The 19,650-nt window shown below is 40.3% G+C and overlaps 1 protein-coding gene across 2 annotated transcripts in view; it reads right to left on the bottom strand.

Moving 5' to 3' along the window:
- Window positions 1-267: 267 nt before the first annotated feature.
- acot7 (acyl-CoA thioesterase 7) overlaps window positions 268-19,650 on the bottom strand; it is a 31,725-nt gene continuing 12,342 nt past the window's right edge. For both annotated transcript variants that reach the window (XM_037239213.1, XM_037239204.1), the window contains exons 4-9: window positions 15,197-15,288; window positions 14,657-14,765; window positions 14,448-14,534; window positions 7,556-7,672; window positions 6,189-6,373; window positions 268-668 (exon numbers count right to left, since the gene is read on the bottom strand). In XM_037239213.1, coding sequence (XP_037095108.1) covers window positions 570-668; window positions 6,189-6,373; window positions 7,556-7,672; window positions 14,448-14,534; window positions 14,657-14,765; window positions 15,197-15,288 — 689 coding nt within the window. In that variant the 3' untranslated portion in view covers window positions 268-569. The remainder of the gene's footprint in view (window positions 669-6,188; window positions 6,374-7,555; window positions 7,673-14,447; window positions 14,535-14,656; window positions 14,766-15,196; window positions 15,289-19,650) is intronic.

Here is a 19,650-nt window from a genome sequence, read left to right as displayed (position 1 = left end):
AAAGAGAGCAGTGAGCTAGTGTGAGAGCAACGGAGGAGTGCAAGGGTAAGGCGGGGGCGGGGGGGCTTTGGTGGGAGACATGGGAGTTGAGTCAAAGCCCCCAAGCCACCCCAGCATCTCTCCCTCACTCTTTCATTTCACTGTGAACGACAGTGGTGAAAAGATGGGTGGCGTGTCCTCTTTGCCAAGGCATGCCCAAGACAATGACATCATCCTCATCCACATAATCATCATCAACCAAGCAAGGACATTAGACAAGCTCAGAACTCACGTTGGGATAATTTATTTGTTCCTTCATTTTTTTTTTTCATTTTTATATTTACTTTTACCCTGTATACTTCATTAGGTCCTTTGAAAAGCTTCAAGTCAAAGTCTAGTCAGTGGTAGCATGCCACAAAAGTAAACTATTTCTCTGTTATTTACCAATTTTATATATATTATATAGGTATATATTTGAATGAGATTGCTTTGGTGCATGAAGCATGTCAAGTTTCAGTAGGAGGCTACAGTTTGCAGAACCCGATGAGAAAATGGGCTTTGTTTTCCTTTGGCGTTGTGTTTCAGCCTTGTCACTGCTTGGCCTCCTTCTCTGCAAGTCTCTTGGCTTTATTCATGACGTAACGGGCTTGGCCTTCATCGTAACGCCTCTGCTCCTCCTCGCCATTAACCTGAGTAGAAATAAAACAAACAAATGCAAAATATCATCTCATTAGCTGTGATCTTAACATCCGTAATAAACGGGGATTCACTGTATTTTGGATACTTTATTTGGATTCCTGAAAGTGGCTTTAGAATTAAGAAACATTAGTATGTCACTCATTAGATTGTAAAGGTGAACACTTAAGAAGTTCTCAAAGCAATTGTGGCCTCTGGGCTCGCCTTCATTGCAAGAATTTCTTGAGCTTGAATTGAAAGTTTGAATTCACGGGGATTAGCCACGTGCTAGCGGACAGTTTAATTGAACTGCTTGGCCACTTAAAACAGCTTGGCCACCCACAGCAAGAGCACCCACGCTAACTTTTACAGCGCAGCCGGTACTCTCTCGCTCGTCTACCTCACCAGACAGGGGAGCACGCGTGCGACCGTTTATTTTTAAATACTCTCTGCAAGTGAATATCAGCATTCATGGCTTATTCAGACAGAGGCTCTCCAATCTGCTCACACCAGGGGGTTGGCACATTCGAGAGCACCTGCCACTCAGCCGAGCGTCGAGCTAACAGATGGCGCTTTAACTTTATGGAGCGAGCAAGGTGGAAACACATATGACAAAATGTCAGCATTTTTGGGAGAAGAGCAGGGGTCTCCTCTAAAATGAGATGACAATTTCATACAAATGCACTACAGAGGGGACTTCTCTTCATGTAAATGTTGAGACAAGCCCATCCTCAATTGAACGGGAGGTAGGCGTGGAGGACCTTGCACAGAACCCCGAGCTCAACCACATTTAGAATCTTTGAGATGAACTACTACAGACCTGGTTGAAAGTGTTCCCAGAAAAGTGCAAAATAGTGACCAACTAGATCTATTAATACACTCATCACTATGCATAACAATTCTGTCCGTGCAATGTATTTGAAAGTTTTTGTGCCATACACAAGTTGGAATGAGTTCTCTGCCAAGGAAGAAATAAATTGAAGATTTGTGTTGGTGGTAGCATATCTTGCCATCTGTTAAAAAAATGACTTTGCTCAAGCTCAGAAAGTTTACTCAAAATGAATTCAATTATTTCAAAACACCAAGAAAGATACCACTTGCCAGAAATGTATAAGATGTTGATCAGTAGTTGGCGTTATAAGCAATCATTAATGGCTTTGTCTATTTATGTTGACTGAGAGACAGTATTACTGAAGAGAGTGCACATTGTGTTCCCTTAAAATGGTTATTCACAGAGCAGCTGCAGCTGAATAACTATGATTATCCGAATGCTAAAGACTCCCATTTCCCCTGCACATTATTTTCATTGAGTTTATATATTTTGTTATCGACCAAATATCAGTTCCTCCAAGAACAAAGTAAAAGTTGGACAGAAATCTAAATGCCATGTCAGAAAACAACTACTAACAACTACTGACTTCTTCAAACAAGTGTTCTTGTTTGGAATTAAAGCCTTGCATTCATGTTTTTTTTTTTATTACACAAGGAAATGAACAATGGGATGCAGTGATGTGTTGATGCGACATCAACACAGTCACAAATGTCTCAACTCAGCCACGCTTGTCGCCATTAACCCATTGCCTGTCGAGTTGAAGGCTCGGCGTCTAAAAATAAACACTGCATTACTTGGACTACAGCGGGTTGCCAAGAAAACCAGGCTTGTTTTCATGTTAAGGGACACCAGCTGAGTCTCTGCCACTACGGAAGGCGGGAGGAAGCCAGCCTCGAAGGAAGAGGCGGAAGGAAGCATGGTGTTAAAAGGAAGATAAGATGCAAGGAAGATGGGTGAATGAGCCCAAAATGATGACAGGTAATGGAGGAAGATGAGAGGAAATAACTGTGAACAAGGATAAAAGGAGACAGAGAAAATGAGCGTGACCACAGAAAGCATATGGAGAATGAGTCAAGTGGAAGGAAGGAAGGAAGGAAGGAAGGAAGGAAGGAAGGAAGGAAGGAAGGAAGGAAGGAAGGAAGGAAGGAAGGAAGGAAGGAAGGAAGGAAGGAAGGAAGGAAGGAACACATTGAAAGCATCCTCTGATAATGTGTAATCTATTAGTCTACAAAGAGTGCTGTCGGGGCATCTTCACTTCTCTTATCTTTTGTCTGTGGCCCAACACAAAAATGATGCTGCTTCTTTTTGCGGGAGATACCACCAGCTTCCCCCCCACACACACACACACACACACACAAACACAAACACGCGCTGTCCTCCTTCCCCAATTTACATTACACACACAATTGCGGAGACCCTGCTGAGCTAAAATGGGAAATTCTAAAAATAGAAACAGAGTGGGCTCGGTGGGGAGGAAGCCTGGTTGAGAGATAGGCGTGCTAGGGTGTGGGAACCACCTGGAATCCAAAATAGCAGAATCTGTCCGTCACCTGGACTATTTATAGAAAACAACTGGAGCTGAACCTGTTACAATGTCATGAAATATTCATCGGTTTCATTGTGTCACTTGGCTATTTAAAGATCATGTATGGTGACTCAAATGTAAATGTAAGCTGTATGTTACACAGTTTCATTAAAGCGGCAACTTCTGACGAAATATATATTTCAATTTGATTATTATTATATTTATTTATTTTGTACTGAATATAAAAGTAGTCTTGTCAGGCTTGAGGTGTCTTTGGGCCATTACAATCTCTGGTGTGTAAATAATCTATGGGTTTTCGTATTCCATGCCATGGGTCAGTCTTTCAAACACTGTATACAATGATGCTTGGCATACGACTTTATTTCATTCCATGATCATGCTTGTCATGTGAAACACATATTTTAAATCATCTATTCCCATTAAAATTAATGAAAATACCATTAATCCGTTCTATTTACCCCCAACAATAAATGTAGTGTTTGTTTTATCTAAAAATTTCACTCTATAATAAATTGTACTTATTTTATGCTTGACGTCAAGTTGACGCATATGAAAATTATGTCATTTTTTTAAATATTGACTACACTGAAAGGCTGCAAAAGTGGTGCAGGCCGGACTCCGCATGTCTCACATCGGCACGGAACATACATGCGTCAAAATCAAGCTTAAGTACAAAGAAGCAAAGCACTGGAAAAAAGCGTTTGCAATGCATGCGATCGTTAGGGTTATCATCAGGTGTTAATTGGATTGATATATTCCATCTTATTTCCTGCTCATGATAATGAATCTCTGTGGTGCACAGAGGGACAGCCATTAGGTGCCGAGCCAGTAATGGAGCAATAAGGGTTCACATCATTTTGATCTCGTTTCGTTACTTGTTTAAGCCAGCAGGAAGACCGAAATAGCCAGACTTAGCCTCGTGTGCCTCTCTTTCTCATAGACTTGAACATGCTTGGTGATGTCTTTGAGCTCGAGACAAAAAAACATTTAGGTGCTGTTCTTTCAAACAAGCGTTCATTTGGCATGCTCCACCAGACTCGTCCATTTACAGAGCTGAGAATGAATTATTAAAATCATCAGAGCTCATTTTTGTTGTTTTGCTACTCTTTTGATTGAATCAAGGCGTAGAGATACATTACAGCTCGGGCTATCATGGCTGAGGTTCCGTGCCATAAAAACAATTAGATGGGAACAGCTCATTCAAGATGCAAAAGTGGCTCTAATGAATGCGTGGAAGCGGGCACACAAAAAGCGAAGCAAACACAGACTTGTGTCGAATGGAAATGGGGACGGTGGAAGACGCGATTGAGAATGCAGACTGGCAGCAGAGGTGGGTTGGATTCAAATGTCTTTATAGCGCCAACAAAAGCAAACAGGTGTGTTACCACTCCCACCACCCTCAGCCCCTCCTGCACCGACCACCATTCACTCAATGTAGCACAATTAACACATTATGTTCCTTGAACAGTCTGAAATATACTGAATCGAAAACTCTTGTTCTTGTCCTAGCTTGAATACTGCCCCGTTCAGCCACACATACACATGCACATGCTAGAAACATACAATAGCCATTTTGAAGAAACGTCAGTACCGACCAAATGCCCGCCTCTGCTACTTGAAATTGATGAGTACTCAAATGTAAGTACTTGTACTCATACTCTTAAAATGTTCTCGAAATTAAAACCATAGACAAACTAATCTGAGAACCGATTGAGGTCAAACAACATCACAGAATTTCCATCTATCCAAGTCCCACAGGGGAATTAAGATGAAAATTGGACTGATGTGTGAAACCTTATTATCTACTACATGTGATCTGCTGAGCAGATGGCAAGGCAAATACAATTTTGACCACATTCATTCAATGAAGATTGTTAGCCAGGATGTCACATATATTCAGCCATGTAATGACAACAACTAATGACAGAGACATCGTAGCCAAGCTAGGCTCACTCTTTCTATTTCACTTGTGCTTTTACTGTATTGCGTATAGACTTGGTTGTTTCACAAGTGATTACATTTATTTATGTAAAAATAATAAAATATTTATCCAAAATATCATCAACTATTTCCACAGTCACATGCTGATTGCACAGTATGCTGTACTAATCAACACAAATGTTGTGATATTTGCAAATATGAATAAAGTTTTCATCGGCACACGTGGCGTGTTTTGCAGGCTCAACGTCTGAGGCCAGGCTTTTAGCTTCAAAACAATCAACCATGATTTTAAGCACTTGATCTACAGTATCTGCACAATGCTGCATAAAACAGGGAGGTTGCTCCTTTAAACAGATGGTAGTGTGTTTGCATATGGATGAGGGTGTGCTGCACACCCAGCTCCAACAGCAGGTGTCCTATTGCACTCAGCAGGTACGTATACACAGAAGCTTTATAAGCAGGTAGGAAGTGCGAAATCAGCCAAATGGTTAGCAAACACTCAGGGATCTTGTTAGGACATTAGGATTCAACCATGGCTTCCTCACGACAATATTGCAACACACAGCGATGCATTTCATCAAATGGAACTCGAATTAGCGGAATTACAGGCACTGCCTCTCTATTGACTGCCTGAAGGAGGACTCAAATATTCTTAATCATGATCACCTAATCATAATCCTTAAAGTACCACCAACAACTTCTCCCACATAAAATCTGAGTCCAATGCCTAATATAAGTAAGTTCCTACTTTTTAAATGGTTGTTACGCCACAAGGCATTTTCATACTGTAGAAACTGATTTCCTAAAATGTAATTATTTTAAAATGTAATTGTTTTTTATTGGCACAAATGGTCATTTCACTTGAAGCCAATTCTGATTTAAACCTTGTTAAAATGCAAAAAAAACATATATATCCTTATAATTTTTAAGTGCACCAACATAAAGTGCCTAAAATGCTGTAAAAGCTCTTTAAGTGAATTTCAACGCTAAAAATAATTTCTCATTAAATAGATAAAAAAAAAAAAAACTTGCAATCCTCTGTTAGTGGCAAAATATTATGCTTGATAATAAATCAAAACTAAGTCATTGCAATTTTAATACCATGGATAGATCTCACAGAATGAAATCACTCTATAAGGTGTCACTGGCAAGGACAAGAATGAATGACAGGCCCGGGACATTTAAGCGTCAAAGAGTCTGTAAGATGCTACCAACCTTGAGAGGAGGGACAGACTGAGCTTTGCCAAATTTGTCCAGCGAGATGAAAATGAAGAAGGCAGAGACTGCACGATAGGAAACTTTCTCCGCGTCAACCAATAAGCAGGCATCTACTACCACTTCTATTTCCATGGACTTGCTGCTGATGAATGTGAGACGGCCTGTGACGGTCACCACACAGCCTTGACAGGGGAAGAGCGAAAAGGAAAATGTCTTTTTGTGTGTTTACGTACAGCCACGTGCTTCTGATATCATCACTGTTGTCAAAGGTGAAACATGAAAAACATTGCTTGCCAAATCAATTCAAAATGACAACTTTATAAAGGTTGTTACAATGTTTAAAGACCTGCTGGTAACGAGCCAGGAAGGGGAAACATTATGCGATCTTGCACTGGATATTTTTAGATAATGAACATTATCTTAAACATCCACTGAGAGACAAAAGACACACGGAATGTTTTTCACTTGAATCAATAAATGAATCAATAAAGTAAAAAAGTAAACTTTTTTCAAAACAAGTATTATATCCACTTTTGTCCATGAGGTTGTTTCTTTTTGATGCGCTCAAACAGTGTCATTACCGCAGGTTGCCACGGAAACATGGTGGGAAGGCATTATCCCTGCAGACTGAGTTCTATTTTGAAGCTCAAATAATAAACTAGACTACACGAAAAATGAGCATGTGTTTGTCTATGCTGCAAACATTTTTTGGATGTCACATCTAGATGTAGACTCTTATCGTCTGCATGCTTTAGAAGTTTATTTTGAATGTGTTGGCTTCATGGCTTACCATCAAGCATTTTTAGAAAAAGGATCATTTTAAGATGGACAAAATAAAACCATTGCAAGGGTTGCAATCAGAGGTGGGCAAATCGTTGCAGTCCACATTTGGATTTTTAAAACAGACATATGAATCAGTTCATTTGTAGATAAGGTTAAAGTTCAAATGAGTACTGTATTTAAAGTATGTATGTTATTTTATTAATCAAACAAAATGTGTTCATCCTGTGATTTTGTTATTCATAATTAATTTATTTAGAATGTATTAAAATCCCAAATGCTACTTTGTATATTGTGCAGTATAACATATGAATAAATAACATGAATTACTTTAAAAATGAATGAATATTTTTGATTGACCAATTTTAGTGAGAAATAAATAAACAGCTAATTTCTAAACTTGAGGAGCCTAAAATAATAAAAAAATAAATAAATGGTTTTGCCAGACACCAAATGGATCCTTTGATGCTGGAGCAAATCCTAAATCATCTCATATAACCTTGGCTTGTCTCCCAATGCTTCAATTGTATAGTAATAAAGAGCATCATTAAAGGGTCTCAAGAGTTAAGCATTGTCATGGTAACCTTTCTTAATCTTGCGATGAAAGTTGATGGCATCCACAGAAGCCGTGACAATGTTGGTGTTGCAGTGGCGTGCTGCCACAATGCCGGCAACCTCATCCATCAGCTTCATGGTCGCACCTGGCCAAAACACAGACAGGCATACTTCAGCCACATGCTTGACATCTACAAATAGGATCAGTAGATGAGTTACCCTTTCCATCAGAAGTCCTGAAACAAGTCAGTGGAGTGGTACCTTGAGTTGTACAATGTCAAGAATCCCGTGAATTTTGAGGTACTTCGGTATGGCTCTTGTACAGTATTCAAACAAAACTGTAAATGAAACAGACATTGGATCCCACAAGCACAGGGAGAATAGAGGGCATCTGAAATTGTTTCTTATCCCTTATTGAATGAGACAGAGACCTTCTGGGTCACAGCTCCACTACGCCTCCCCTGCCAGCATATTTGGTACTGAGACAACAATCTGCTATTTATTTTGGGGAGCATTTTAGATAACCAACTAAGCAAGAATGTTTCCATATCATTTGGAAGGTTTCAACAACTGAATGTGGAAAATTTCCAGAGTCAAGGAAAGGTGAAAACTTTTAATAAAGTTAATGATTCTCATCTACATACCTACATAATCATACGATCAAAATAATTTGTCAACCCTAACACCGATTTTTCAGTTAGTGTCATTGGCAATCATTAGAACTGCCTGGTGCTGAAGTCACTACCAATATGCTTACATGACATTACCTGCAGCAGCATAGATTGTTTTTGAGACCGGTAATTAAAACATAAAACCAAGCAAGAAAATGCCATTCATGTTTTTACAAGTTGCGTTTTGTTTTGTTTTCTGGAAATAAAAGATGAACAGAGAGGATTGAGACTACAGTATTTGGATAAAAGGCATATTTTTGAAGCGCAGAGGAGGAAGATTTAAAGTGAAAGACAGCAACTGACCTCAACATTTTATTTCAATGGGTGACCATACAAGCAAACTAGCCATTGCCTGATTCCTTCCTTCCTTCTCATTTGCTTTAAAAAAAACAGAAACTAATAATAGGTAACATATTCCCCTCTGGAAGGAACATGCCCAACTTTTAGCCATTTGCTACGATGCACTCAACAGGGGGAACATTTTCATTTGTTTTCTTTGGCATTTTGTCTCATCTATTAACATCTACATGCCATCTCTGAAAGAAGTGCAATTTTTAGTGATAAAATGTGCTTGCCAGATTCATTCCCCCTGAGGTTCACATGCAACACAAAATCAATAAGTCTGCTAGGGATGGCTTTTTTGGCTCTGACCATCTGCACTTAATGTGTGGGAGTAGAAACAAGAATGTGCAGCCTGCTGCATTCACATAAAAGACAGCCTGTTCCGTTGCTTTAGAATAAAGTTTTGTATTACCCTGACAATGTCGGGCTGACATCTTGTTCCTCCTAAATCGATGAAGTATTTTGCTAATAAGCTAAAGCTTTGACAACTTTCATATGGAACATTATGTCTTCTTGATTCTTCCTCATTCAGTTGTGTCATCCGTGACTTCCCGTTTCCAATTTGATGTCACTTTTTAATGTCCGATCCTCTCCTCTGATCTCATCAAGCTCTGCCTGATGCCCTTAAAATATCGGGCCGACGCTGATATTCTACATGTGCGAGTGTGCGGCCCAGCTAATCCTTATCACCAGAACTGAACAAAACAACATTGCCTCGTCCCATCTACAGAATATGCATCATAATTGTTGACAGGCAACTTCTACTCTTCCAAGGTGGTTGCTCCTGAAGACCTAGTACCTATAATCTAGCTCAAGGTCAACACCAGTGTCAATTCTCAAAATGTGTAGGGTCTCTCTGGTGGTATGACCTAATTACATTTTCTAACTCAGCATATTTACAAATCGTTGAGTACAGTTGAGTTTTATTTTGCTTAAGTACAATATATTTGCATCTAATTTTGCTTTTTGTTTTCAAACATTTGTTTTTGTAAATAATTTAGCCACCTAAGCAAATGATTTGAATCTTCATACTTAAACAGGAATCGTGTGCCGGATTCTTCGAGTCTTCTGGCTGGCTTACTCAAGGAGTACTGAATCACTGCGGTCGGTGGATCTGTGAGTACAACTGACACACGAAAAAGTGCTGAAGCGGAAATTACGGATATGACGAAATGATCTCTTGAGAAAAGAGTTTCTTTCATTGTCGTCATTTTAGGAGAAAAGTAAAACCATAAACACTGTTAAACTTGGTGTCACACAGTGAGTCCTCGCCAGAGTGACACAACATTACGCTACCCAGTGGTCAAGAAGGTTTCTTCTGCGATGAACAAAGGTTCACTGTATGGTAGATAATACAGTTCCCATTACGCCATGTACTGTAGAGCCGACGAAAAAGATTGACGGTGTGACTGAATGTGTGACTGAAAATGAGGACAAGCAAGGCCAAGACAGCCCGAGGGCCTCCGTTACACATTCCCAGGGTGACATGGCACATTATGACTCTCTTTGCCGTCGGGAGGGAACAAGCCAGAGGGTGGATGGGGGGTTGAGGGGGCAGGCGGGATTGGGGGTGTCATGGCGTTGCTGTGTGTGAAGAGGAAAGAGAGCTCACTCCAAAGCGGGGAAAAAGTCCAATTAGTAAGCCAGTCCCAAGTGCAGCCCAGTTTGCCAAAGGGCAAAATACCTCTGTGATCACACTCCTTGCCACCATCCCCCCAAAGTACATTGTGCTGTAATGGTCGCAGAAGAGTAGAGGGAGGTCTTCAAGGCGGGCTTCATAGAAAATCAACATTTCATATGAACCCCCTCAGACTTTGTACATTTTTGCCTTGGAGTTTGCTTTTCCACGCTGCAACGACAAGGCCCTCTTAAAAGAACCATCCGCCCTTGTCCATATGCCGGTCGCCTCGTTCAACTTGTTTTTTCCCCCCAGACCTCTGCTATTCTCTATCTGAGTGTGTTGACGGGCACCCAATCATAACTGATAATGAGGCAGTGGGATTTCAACAGTCTATCTCAAGGGAAGATGCGTTTTCAAATAAAGGTGCTTATGTACAGTGTCAGTCTATAGTGATGGAAGGAACTCGTACCGGAAAAAAATCAGGTAGGTTAAAACGATGAAAAGCAGTTTAACGTTGTAACTCCACAAATGAATACTATTAAATCTTTGCGTGTGTTTTCAGCATTTACTTTCAAACCTGTATTTTGTATTTCGAAACAAATTCCCTTTACATGGTCTTTAAAGTGCTTACTGAGCATCAGAAGAGAAATGTCGTCTCTTGGGAGTGCTGTGATACACTTTGATGTATTAGCCAACATAGTCTTCATTGCATTCACATGCATTTGTTTTTATTGGAATTACAATTTACTGTTTAGAAATTGTGCATGTCGCAGTAGGGCAATCCTGATTTTCTCAAATTACACTTATGTTAATTTTATTTTATTATATTCTTGATTTGATGGATTATGGTAAAAATAATCTTTACGCCGATGATGGTCCATCAGTAAACTCACTGTAGGTCCTTTTATCACTTTTTATGCTCCTGTTGTTGCCCTCTGCTCACCTTTTAATCCACCCCCCCTGCAAGTGCTTTCATCGTGGATAGCATCAATTGCTCAAACTGCCTCCTAATGAGCTGTAACTATGGAAACGGCTTCTGTTAATGTTGGTGCCTCCCAGAAATCTCCCCAAATCATTGCGGGAACCGCCATAAATGGTTGTTTTTCTAAGTACTATTCTTCCTTCAGGCTTAATTTAGCACACTGCTTACAAAATTACAGAGAAGTGCTGACTGTTATTGTGCACACTCAGCAACAGGCACAGCAACTGAGATGGAGTTTCTGGAATGGAAATGTTAGATTTATAATAAGTGGATGTTTATTTTTGTGGTTGTTATTTGGAATGGCGCAGAAATGCACTGCACCATACTGAGAGCAAGTTCTAATATTTTGCCATATTTATTGTCATACCCAACCCAAATAAACTTTTCAGTCAGCGTTTTCAGACGCTTTTCAAAATGCTCTTCTAATGCAATTTCTTCTGTAACCAAATCGTACTTAATTTGCATATATTGTACAGTGGATGCACAATAACACTTGGATTCTTATCTCATTCATTCTCAGTGCTATAATTTGTTTAACAATTCAAAGGTTGCAGTGCTGGGAATTCAAATAAATGCAAAATGGTGCTTAAAACATGTCCTGCATTAGAGCACCTGTCAAAACAACTACTAAAGAACACCCAGCATCATCAAATGTTTCAATGAGCGTTCAAGATTTTACCATCTTTAAAAGGAAAGATGGAATTCTGAGTTTTGTATTTTTATTCATCTTAGGCTTCTGAGAAGTAAGAAATCAAATATCACCCCCCAGAATACATACATACATATAATACATATATTTTTGTCCACCGGGGAAATCAACTGGTGTTTCCATGGAAACAGGTGGTACGCTTCCTTACAACGTGGACTAATGATGGTGGGGGGCAAGATTAATGAGGACAAGTGAGCAGACAACTGTAAAAATGCAGCAAAGAAAAGGAATGTTAAGTTTGAAGACTCCCTCTGGTAATTAACATTGGCTAGCAACATCGTCACAAACCTTGCTCCTGCATTTACGACTGGATTCTCTTGAGCGGAGTAAGTTCTTTTTTAAGGGCTGGACTTACATGCTTTTCATTGGCATGGATTCTCCCATCTGCACTTCTGACACACCCAACTGTCAAGTTGTCAATTAAGACTTATTTCAGTGACAATGAAGGTTTTCTGGCAGTTATGAAAGGTGGAGTTTGAACTTGTGAATTTTAATGGGATCCATGAAAAACATAAGACCTTAAATTTGAAAATACCTTACGAGATTTTTTAAAATATTTGATGAAGTAAATGTCATTTAATTGCGACACTGCGTATAGTTTTCCCACCCAAAATGTCACCTTTTAAACATGTTGTAAATGTAGTTGAACACAAAAACAAATTGCATAACAAATGCAGAATATTGTACGGATTGTCATGTTAATTTACAGGCATATGCCTTTAAGAGAAATGGCATGCGATATTGGCGAGTGTGAAAACATAGAGAATCACCTACGCATTACCTTGAGTATTTAAAAAAAACATTTCTTTAACTGACCAAATAGAGGCAACTGCTTAATGTCATAAAACAGCTGGATTGCATCAAATTGTATCCTCGTTTAAATGGATGCAAAATTGATGTAATGTCACCTATCCTCCGTTGCTGTAGTCGAGAAAAGGACTCCTCAAGCTTTGCCGTGTTAACCAGCAGAGACTTCCCATACGTGCTCTTGAATGTTCCTGTGTTTATGCGTGTGCTTTATGTCTCCTTAGGCTGCAGCTAACTAGGTCACATCTCCACAGAGCGGAGGGGAAACATACAGAAAATGATTAGTTTGTATTGTCAAATAGAAGTACATTTCCTCAAGCAAGAGAGGCGGAAAGGGGAGGGGGAGCAAAAGGGAGGCTGCCTGACCTGACTCGTGCTTATGTAAACAAAACAAGTGTAGTGCAAGCAGCAGCACTGAGCAACGGGGAACATTGCCCTAATGAGCAATAGCATGTATAAAGACGGTGTGCGTTGCATGAGTCTTAATTGGACAGATGTCTCAGCAAGCTCTCCAAATTAAAAAGCCAAGCATGACACGTGCAACGTTTATCTGTCCCGCCTTGTTTGCTTCGATCTCTCTGGTCCCTGCCCTCCATGCGCTTTCTCTTGTTCATCTCGCTCACATCTCTCCTGTTGTCCACATGATATAGGCAGGAATGCCAACAGCACCCAAAATGGCATATGGACAGAAGCATTTGGATACACCACTTCATCAAACAATTAATATGCCACCAGTAGATATGTAAAGGCATGCCCTTATTTCTTTCTGCACAACACATTTGTGCTGGCATTTTGTACTCGACAGCTCAAAACAAAGGTTATGTTCAAACACATTTCTTTCAAGAGTTAACGTAACGCCAGTTTACAGTACTGCACGGTCAGAAGCCAAAGCCGTATTCTCCTGCTGATTACTATAGAATGGGCAAAGCTACAACTTGGGGGGGGGGAAAAAAAGACTACACTTTCATTAGTAGAGTCACTCTCTTTATGTTTATGTTGTGTCAAAACTATTTGACTGCAGTGGGTGAATTGTGTGCATTTGTTTAAGAAATGGGTTTGCATAGATGGTAGAGACAGCCAAACTCTGTAGTCTGCCAATCAATGTGAGAGCAAATGAATTGATAAAAAATGCACCGTACATGACACCCTGCTGCTATATCTTCCAAATGTTTAGTTACTGCTGTATTTTATTGATCTCCAGAGGAATATCTGATCCATAAATTAAGCCGCAAACCAGCCGCAATATGCATATTTTAGGTCTTAAATGAACCGCCGGGTCCAAAGCCAAGTGTGGATACGTTGAGATACGGCCAGTCCAAAAGGCATATGTCAGCCTTTTTTTTTTTTTTCTCCAACAAGCTGTCGAAACTGCTACCCAATAAATATGAAGTGCTAGGACCTCTTTGGGGAGTGGCTATAAATGTGTCAAAAGGATTGGGGACCAACAAATCACAAGGCAACTAAAGTGCAAACTATGGGTGATTAAATCACATTGCTGTGTGTGGTATTGAATGAGATTAATCTGTGTCATAGGTGATACTGTTCTGCTTTAGTCATGCAGGTGGCGGTAATGTTCATTTTAGAAGTGGGTGCAAATTGCCAAAATCACTGTGATATCACATGCTGAAACAATATCAGTGACATTATCGTTTGATTGAATTTCACTCGACTTTCATCATTTACAGTCGATGGAAACAAATGGAAAATAGTCACTCAAGCCCTAGTAGCTGTTTTACATGCTGGCCTTTGTCAGCCGTGTGGAATGAGTAAGGCAAGCCAATGAACTCACCTCCATGAACATAGTCGTGGAGTGTGCAGTCCGAGGGACCCACCAGATGGATCAGGCTGGACTGACTGAAGCCAACTGTGTGCTTTTCTGTAATGCAGCACAACAATCCATTACAGTACATTTTGCTGCCGCTGTTTGCATGACCATTTTAGGACAACTTAGTTTTGTCTTTTTAGAACCAATTACGTTCTTCTAAGTGAGTCTGTTACCTGGCTTGGATGGAGGTGGCACAACTTCAACCAAATCGTTGGTTTTGAGTCTGGCTGTCTTCTGAGCCTCATAGCGCTTCCGACCCTCCGCCTCTTGTTCTGCGTCAAACTACGCAGACATTTGTGATGGAAAAATTGATGCCATGGGATGTTTTGCGTTGCTATGCAATCGTGTAATGAACCTATTCATTTACACCTGTTCTTCGCATATGAAGCTCCAACCTTTCCTTTACCTTGCATGTGGTGTGTACATTGTGTCAAGATAGCAAAGAATGATCTATGAATTGCTCTTGATGACAGAGGGAACTGCTTCTACGTATATCATAAGACTATTTTGTGATGTGAAGCAAAGATGAGGGCGATCATCCTTGCTAGGGACATGGATGAGCTAGAGTCTATCTCAGCGGATTTTGGGCAAGAGGCAGGGTTATTTCAGATGTTGCGTGACCATTTCTTGATCAGCTGGCCTCTCCGTGAAAGATAGGAGCCTGGAGAAATGCCAAAGTTTGGTTGATTAAGGTCAGGACATCTGAAATTTACCTTGATAGGCGGCACCTCCATGATCTTGTCGACATTCTGCAGTGAGCAGGGCACGTACCATAGCACGGCCCTGTTGACCAGCTTTTTGGCACCTGCAGTCAGACAGAAAAAGGTCACCGTCTTTTACCCAAGGAAAATGTCATTGAGAGTCAGGAAGCTTTTTTCCCTCGATATGTTTTGAAACTAAGAAATGAATTGGGCAGCTCGTGCAACGTAATCATTGATTGGCGGTGAGAGAAGCCTGTTGACAGCTGCAACTAGTAAAAATGTTGACTACTAAAAATTGATGTACGTGCTATGAAGTGGAGAAATAATTCCTAAACTTTGAAGAGAATTAGGTGGAGAACTATGTGGACATCTTGAAATAAGTATCTTTGTATGCAGTTTCACTAATATAATATAATTTTCTAGAGGTAAGATAAACTGGCTGAAATTTTGATAATATCCAGTGAGCCACCATTTTAGAATCAGACATCATTCTTAATAGAAAATAAACTTGAGAATTGCAGAGTGGCGGGGTCTTTTTTTTTTTTTGTCTTGTGATAAACTACTTGTAACAAAAGGCCAAACAAGTCTCTTGTCAAAATCGTCATTAAAAGGAGCTCAAGCTCACATGACCTCCTATGTCGGTTAGTTCCAATACACATAACATTTAGGGGGAGGTGGAATGTTCCATCTGCCTTGCAGCAGCAAGAGGCAGAAGATCAGAAAACAAACCTTGTAAAAATCACTTCTCATAGCAGTCAGGCGGAGAGGTTGTCATGGTGATATCTGCTCTATTCTCCTGACACTTACCTAGGGTGACCAGATTTGGGTTTCTGGAAAAAGAGGACACCTTTTTTTGGGCGGGAGCGTGGTCATTTTTAGTGGGCGGGGTCATTTTTGGGGGGGGTGGGGTGGGGGTCATTTGTGTCATATGTTATGACACAAATGACATATAAAATAACAAAAACTTATTTACACTAACACTAACTAGTTTTATAGTGGTACACTAAGTCAAAAAAGACAAAAGAAATACGTCCTCCTCTTGCGTATCAAAGTGACTAGATTTGAGGAGAAGGGCGTGACTTATTTGCGAACAATACAGAAAAACCTGGAATTGAGTGAAATGGAACGGAGTGGCAATTCTATTGACAATGTACTGTACATGTATTATGTTAGGGCAGGGGTCGGTAACCCGCGGCTCCAGAGCCGCATGCGGCTCTTTAGCACCCCCTTAGCGGCTCCCTGGAAGTTTTGCAAAAATGCGTGAAAATGGAAAAAATATTTTTTTTTATTGGTTTTTTTTTTTAATATGGTTTTTAGATGGTAATCACGACACAACCATACTTATGCTGTAAAATGTATGTAGTAAATATATTAAAAATATTTAAGAATGATGCCAAATAGCAAAATTGTGTCATATCCTGCGACACAGCACAGGTGATTTGTAAACAGGTGTGTGAGTGATGGGCCATGGATTCAAAAGTCAAAAAGAGAAAGATTGCTGATGAGAACAGAGGCTTTAAGAAAGAATGGACTGAACTATTTGCTTTCATTGCCAATGCTGAAGCATTGCCTGCATGTTTGATTTGCAATGAGAAGTTGTAAAATAACAAGAGCAATTTGGAGTGACATTTTCAGCTAAAGCATGCTAAATTTGCTGCCGATCACCCAGTTGGAACTGAGAGGAAAGGTGCAATTGTAGTGCTGGTGGAGAAATTTGAGGACCGAAAAAACAGTTTCAAGAAGTGGATTGCATCTCCAAACTCTACTACTGCTGCAAGTTTTGTTGCAGCTCGGGAGATAATAAAGCGCGGAAAACCATTCACCGATGACAAGTACATGAAGGATTCATTCATTAAAATATCAGTGCCTATTTTCGGACTTCAAAAACAAAACCGAGATCATTCAGGAAATTAAAGACATTCCTCTCCGCACAAACAATATCACCGATCAGCAGATCAAGGACATCAATTCAGCTCCAGCTTTCTCAATTGCCTGTGATGGATGAGTCGTGTGACGTGACCGATATTGAACAGACAGTGCTGCTATGCAGGTACGTGAACTCTAATGGGCCGCAAGAAGAAATGATCAAATTGACACCACTATTTTTCTTTAAATTATTTTAATAGTAGGCATACAACTTATGTATTGACAGTCTATGTTGCATTTGACTTTGACTTTTTAAAAGGCTTTTAGATTTTTGCGGCTCAGACAGGTATTTTCTTTGTTTTTTTGGGCCAATATGGCTCTTTGAACATTTTGGGTTGCCTAACTCTGTGTTAGGGTTATATTATGTTTGAGGCAGTCCAACAAAATCCCAGACGATTTTTGAAATTCCCCCCCGTACGTTTTTTTAGGGCTCAAAAGTAGGACATGTCCGGGAAAAAGAGGACGTCCGGTCACCCTAACTTAGTAATTTGCTAACTGTGAGAACTGGAAGCTATTTTGAGTAGTTCGGCAAACAGACAAGGTGGTCTGATGGTGTCTTATTTAGGGAGAGTATCTGATGAAAATTTAAAAAAATAAAACATTGTGAATCCTTCTGCTAACACGTAACAAGATAAGAGAAAGATGAAAATGGTCTATCATGACACAAAAGCATTATGTGCACTGTGACAATATGGCTTAAAGCAGACTGAGTAGCATTTGCATCTTACGCCCGAGTTAGAACTGCGCTGACAGCCGGGCAGCGTTGCCATGCCAACCGCGCTTTTCTCCTCCTCCATTCATTGGCTCCCGCCCTTGTCAGCGGCCAGGAAGTTGCCCACAGGAGAAAGCGTCCCATTTACATATCCTTGACTCTACTCAGACTGTTCCGAGTCCAGTCTATTATTAGCCACTGCTGGACAATTTAAGCGAACTGTGTTTAGGATGGAGGAGGGGGAGAGAGGGTTGAAGTAGGTAGTTGTTGAGGAGCATTCCCAGATGACCTTTTTGCCAGAATCTAATCAGGGAACTGATGTTCGAGTTTGTCGCTCCACATTGAATGACAACAATGTCAATGTTTGACCAGTTGCCCTTTCAATAGCAGCGCTAGTGTGCTCGCCGAAGCAGCATGATGGCCTCATTAAGGTTACGGTTCGTGCACACTATTGTTAAAATTCTGCATCTGGGAATTCATCCAGAAATACATTTGCGGAGGCCCGGCTTGTATTCTGGTGTACTTCTTCGCAAAGAGAAATGTTGGGGTTCTTCCACAGCCAACTAATCGAAGCATACCTTTATCCTTTATGGCCTTGGCTTTGTGCGCTGGGACATGGTCATGCTGGAAGAGGAAATTGTCTTCTTCAAGCTGTTTCAACTTATTTAGAAACATATAGTGATGCTAAATGCCTTCTTTAGGGCAAAATTAAAGTTACTAATTAAAGTGGGAGTTTTCATTAGTCATTTATTCATTTTTAACAAAACCACCGCCCCCGAGGAGGAACCGCCTATTAGACACAGAAGATGCGACGGATGAAGTGGCAATCGTTTGTGCAAAGGGAGTAGTTTTCAAATATGACTGCCTGATAACAAAACACTCTTGTCTTATATCGGACATCACTGTATTGTGCAAGTCTTTTGTATTTGGACACTAGTCGATGTAGTGTAAACATTTCTTTGGGCCATTTCAATTCCAATTATGTTTTGTTTTGTTTTGTTTTACATTTGCCGTTTGGGGGCACCGCAGCATAAATGTGTTCCCATGTTTGCCTGTGCATTAATCCAGGCCCACTTTGAAAGCATTAACTCCTCCTTGTACTTGGAGGTAATTATGGGATTTTAATTATTGCCCTTGTGCGGATAAGTCACCCCCCAGAGCTCTTTTTGCATCATTCAATCACCATAAAGGCATTAGTCACTATTCCAGACAGGTGACATTATTTAACTCATAATTATTTAAACTTGTTTTTCTGCCCCATAGTGTTTGCAGGACAAGCAGTACACAGTATGAGTGTTTCGTCATCAATGTAATCCATCAGCTGCTTGCTGCCCCTCCAGCTTCATGTTGCTGCTCTCGCCCTCTCCAAATTCAACCCCTCCCCTGCTTTATCCACTTCATATAGTTTTAGGACAACTGTCTCTAACTTTGTCTGCCTTCTATTATCTGCTTTGTCACTCGTGCAGGAGTTTTCAAAGCATGTAAAAAATAACCATTAGCACCTCCTGCACAGAGTGTTCCAGACTGAGGGATCAAAAACGCACATTTTCCCATTGAGCTGTGCCAAGGCAAAATTACTTTAAACCGAGGCACATTTTGGTCTGATGGGACCAGATGATTTCGAGCCAGACGTTTTTGCCATTGAAATGTAAGGCTCGCCAGACGTTTTTGCCATTTTTACATGGAAATGTAAGGTGTTCACATTTGGATACCTGAAATGACATGCATGGTTACATTCAAGCATAATGAGTTTTTTTAAATGCGCCTTTATCGGCTCGCAAAGCTAACATTCCAAGTGTGCAGTTGAATGAACCATCAGGTTGTCATG

This window comes from Syngnathus acus, chromosome 2, assembly GCF_901709675.1.
Source record: "Syngnathus acus chromosome 2, fSynAcu1.2, whole genome shotgun sequence".
NCBI classification, from domain to species: Eukaryota; Metazoa; Chordata; class Actinopteri; order Syngnathiformes; family Syngnathidae; genus Syngnathus; species Syngnathus acus.
This window is presented reverse-complemented; position numbering and strand designations above follow the sequence as displayed.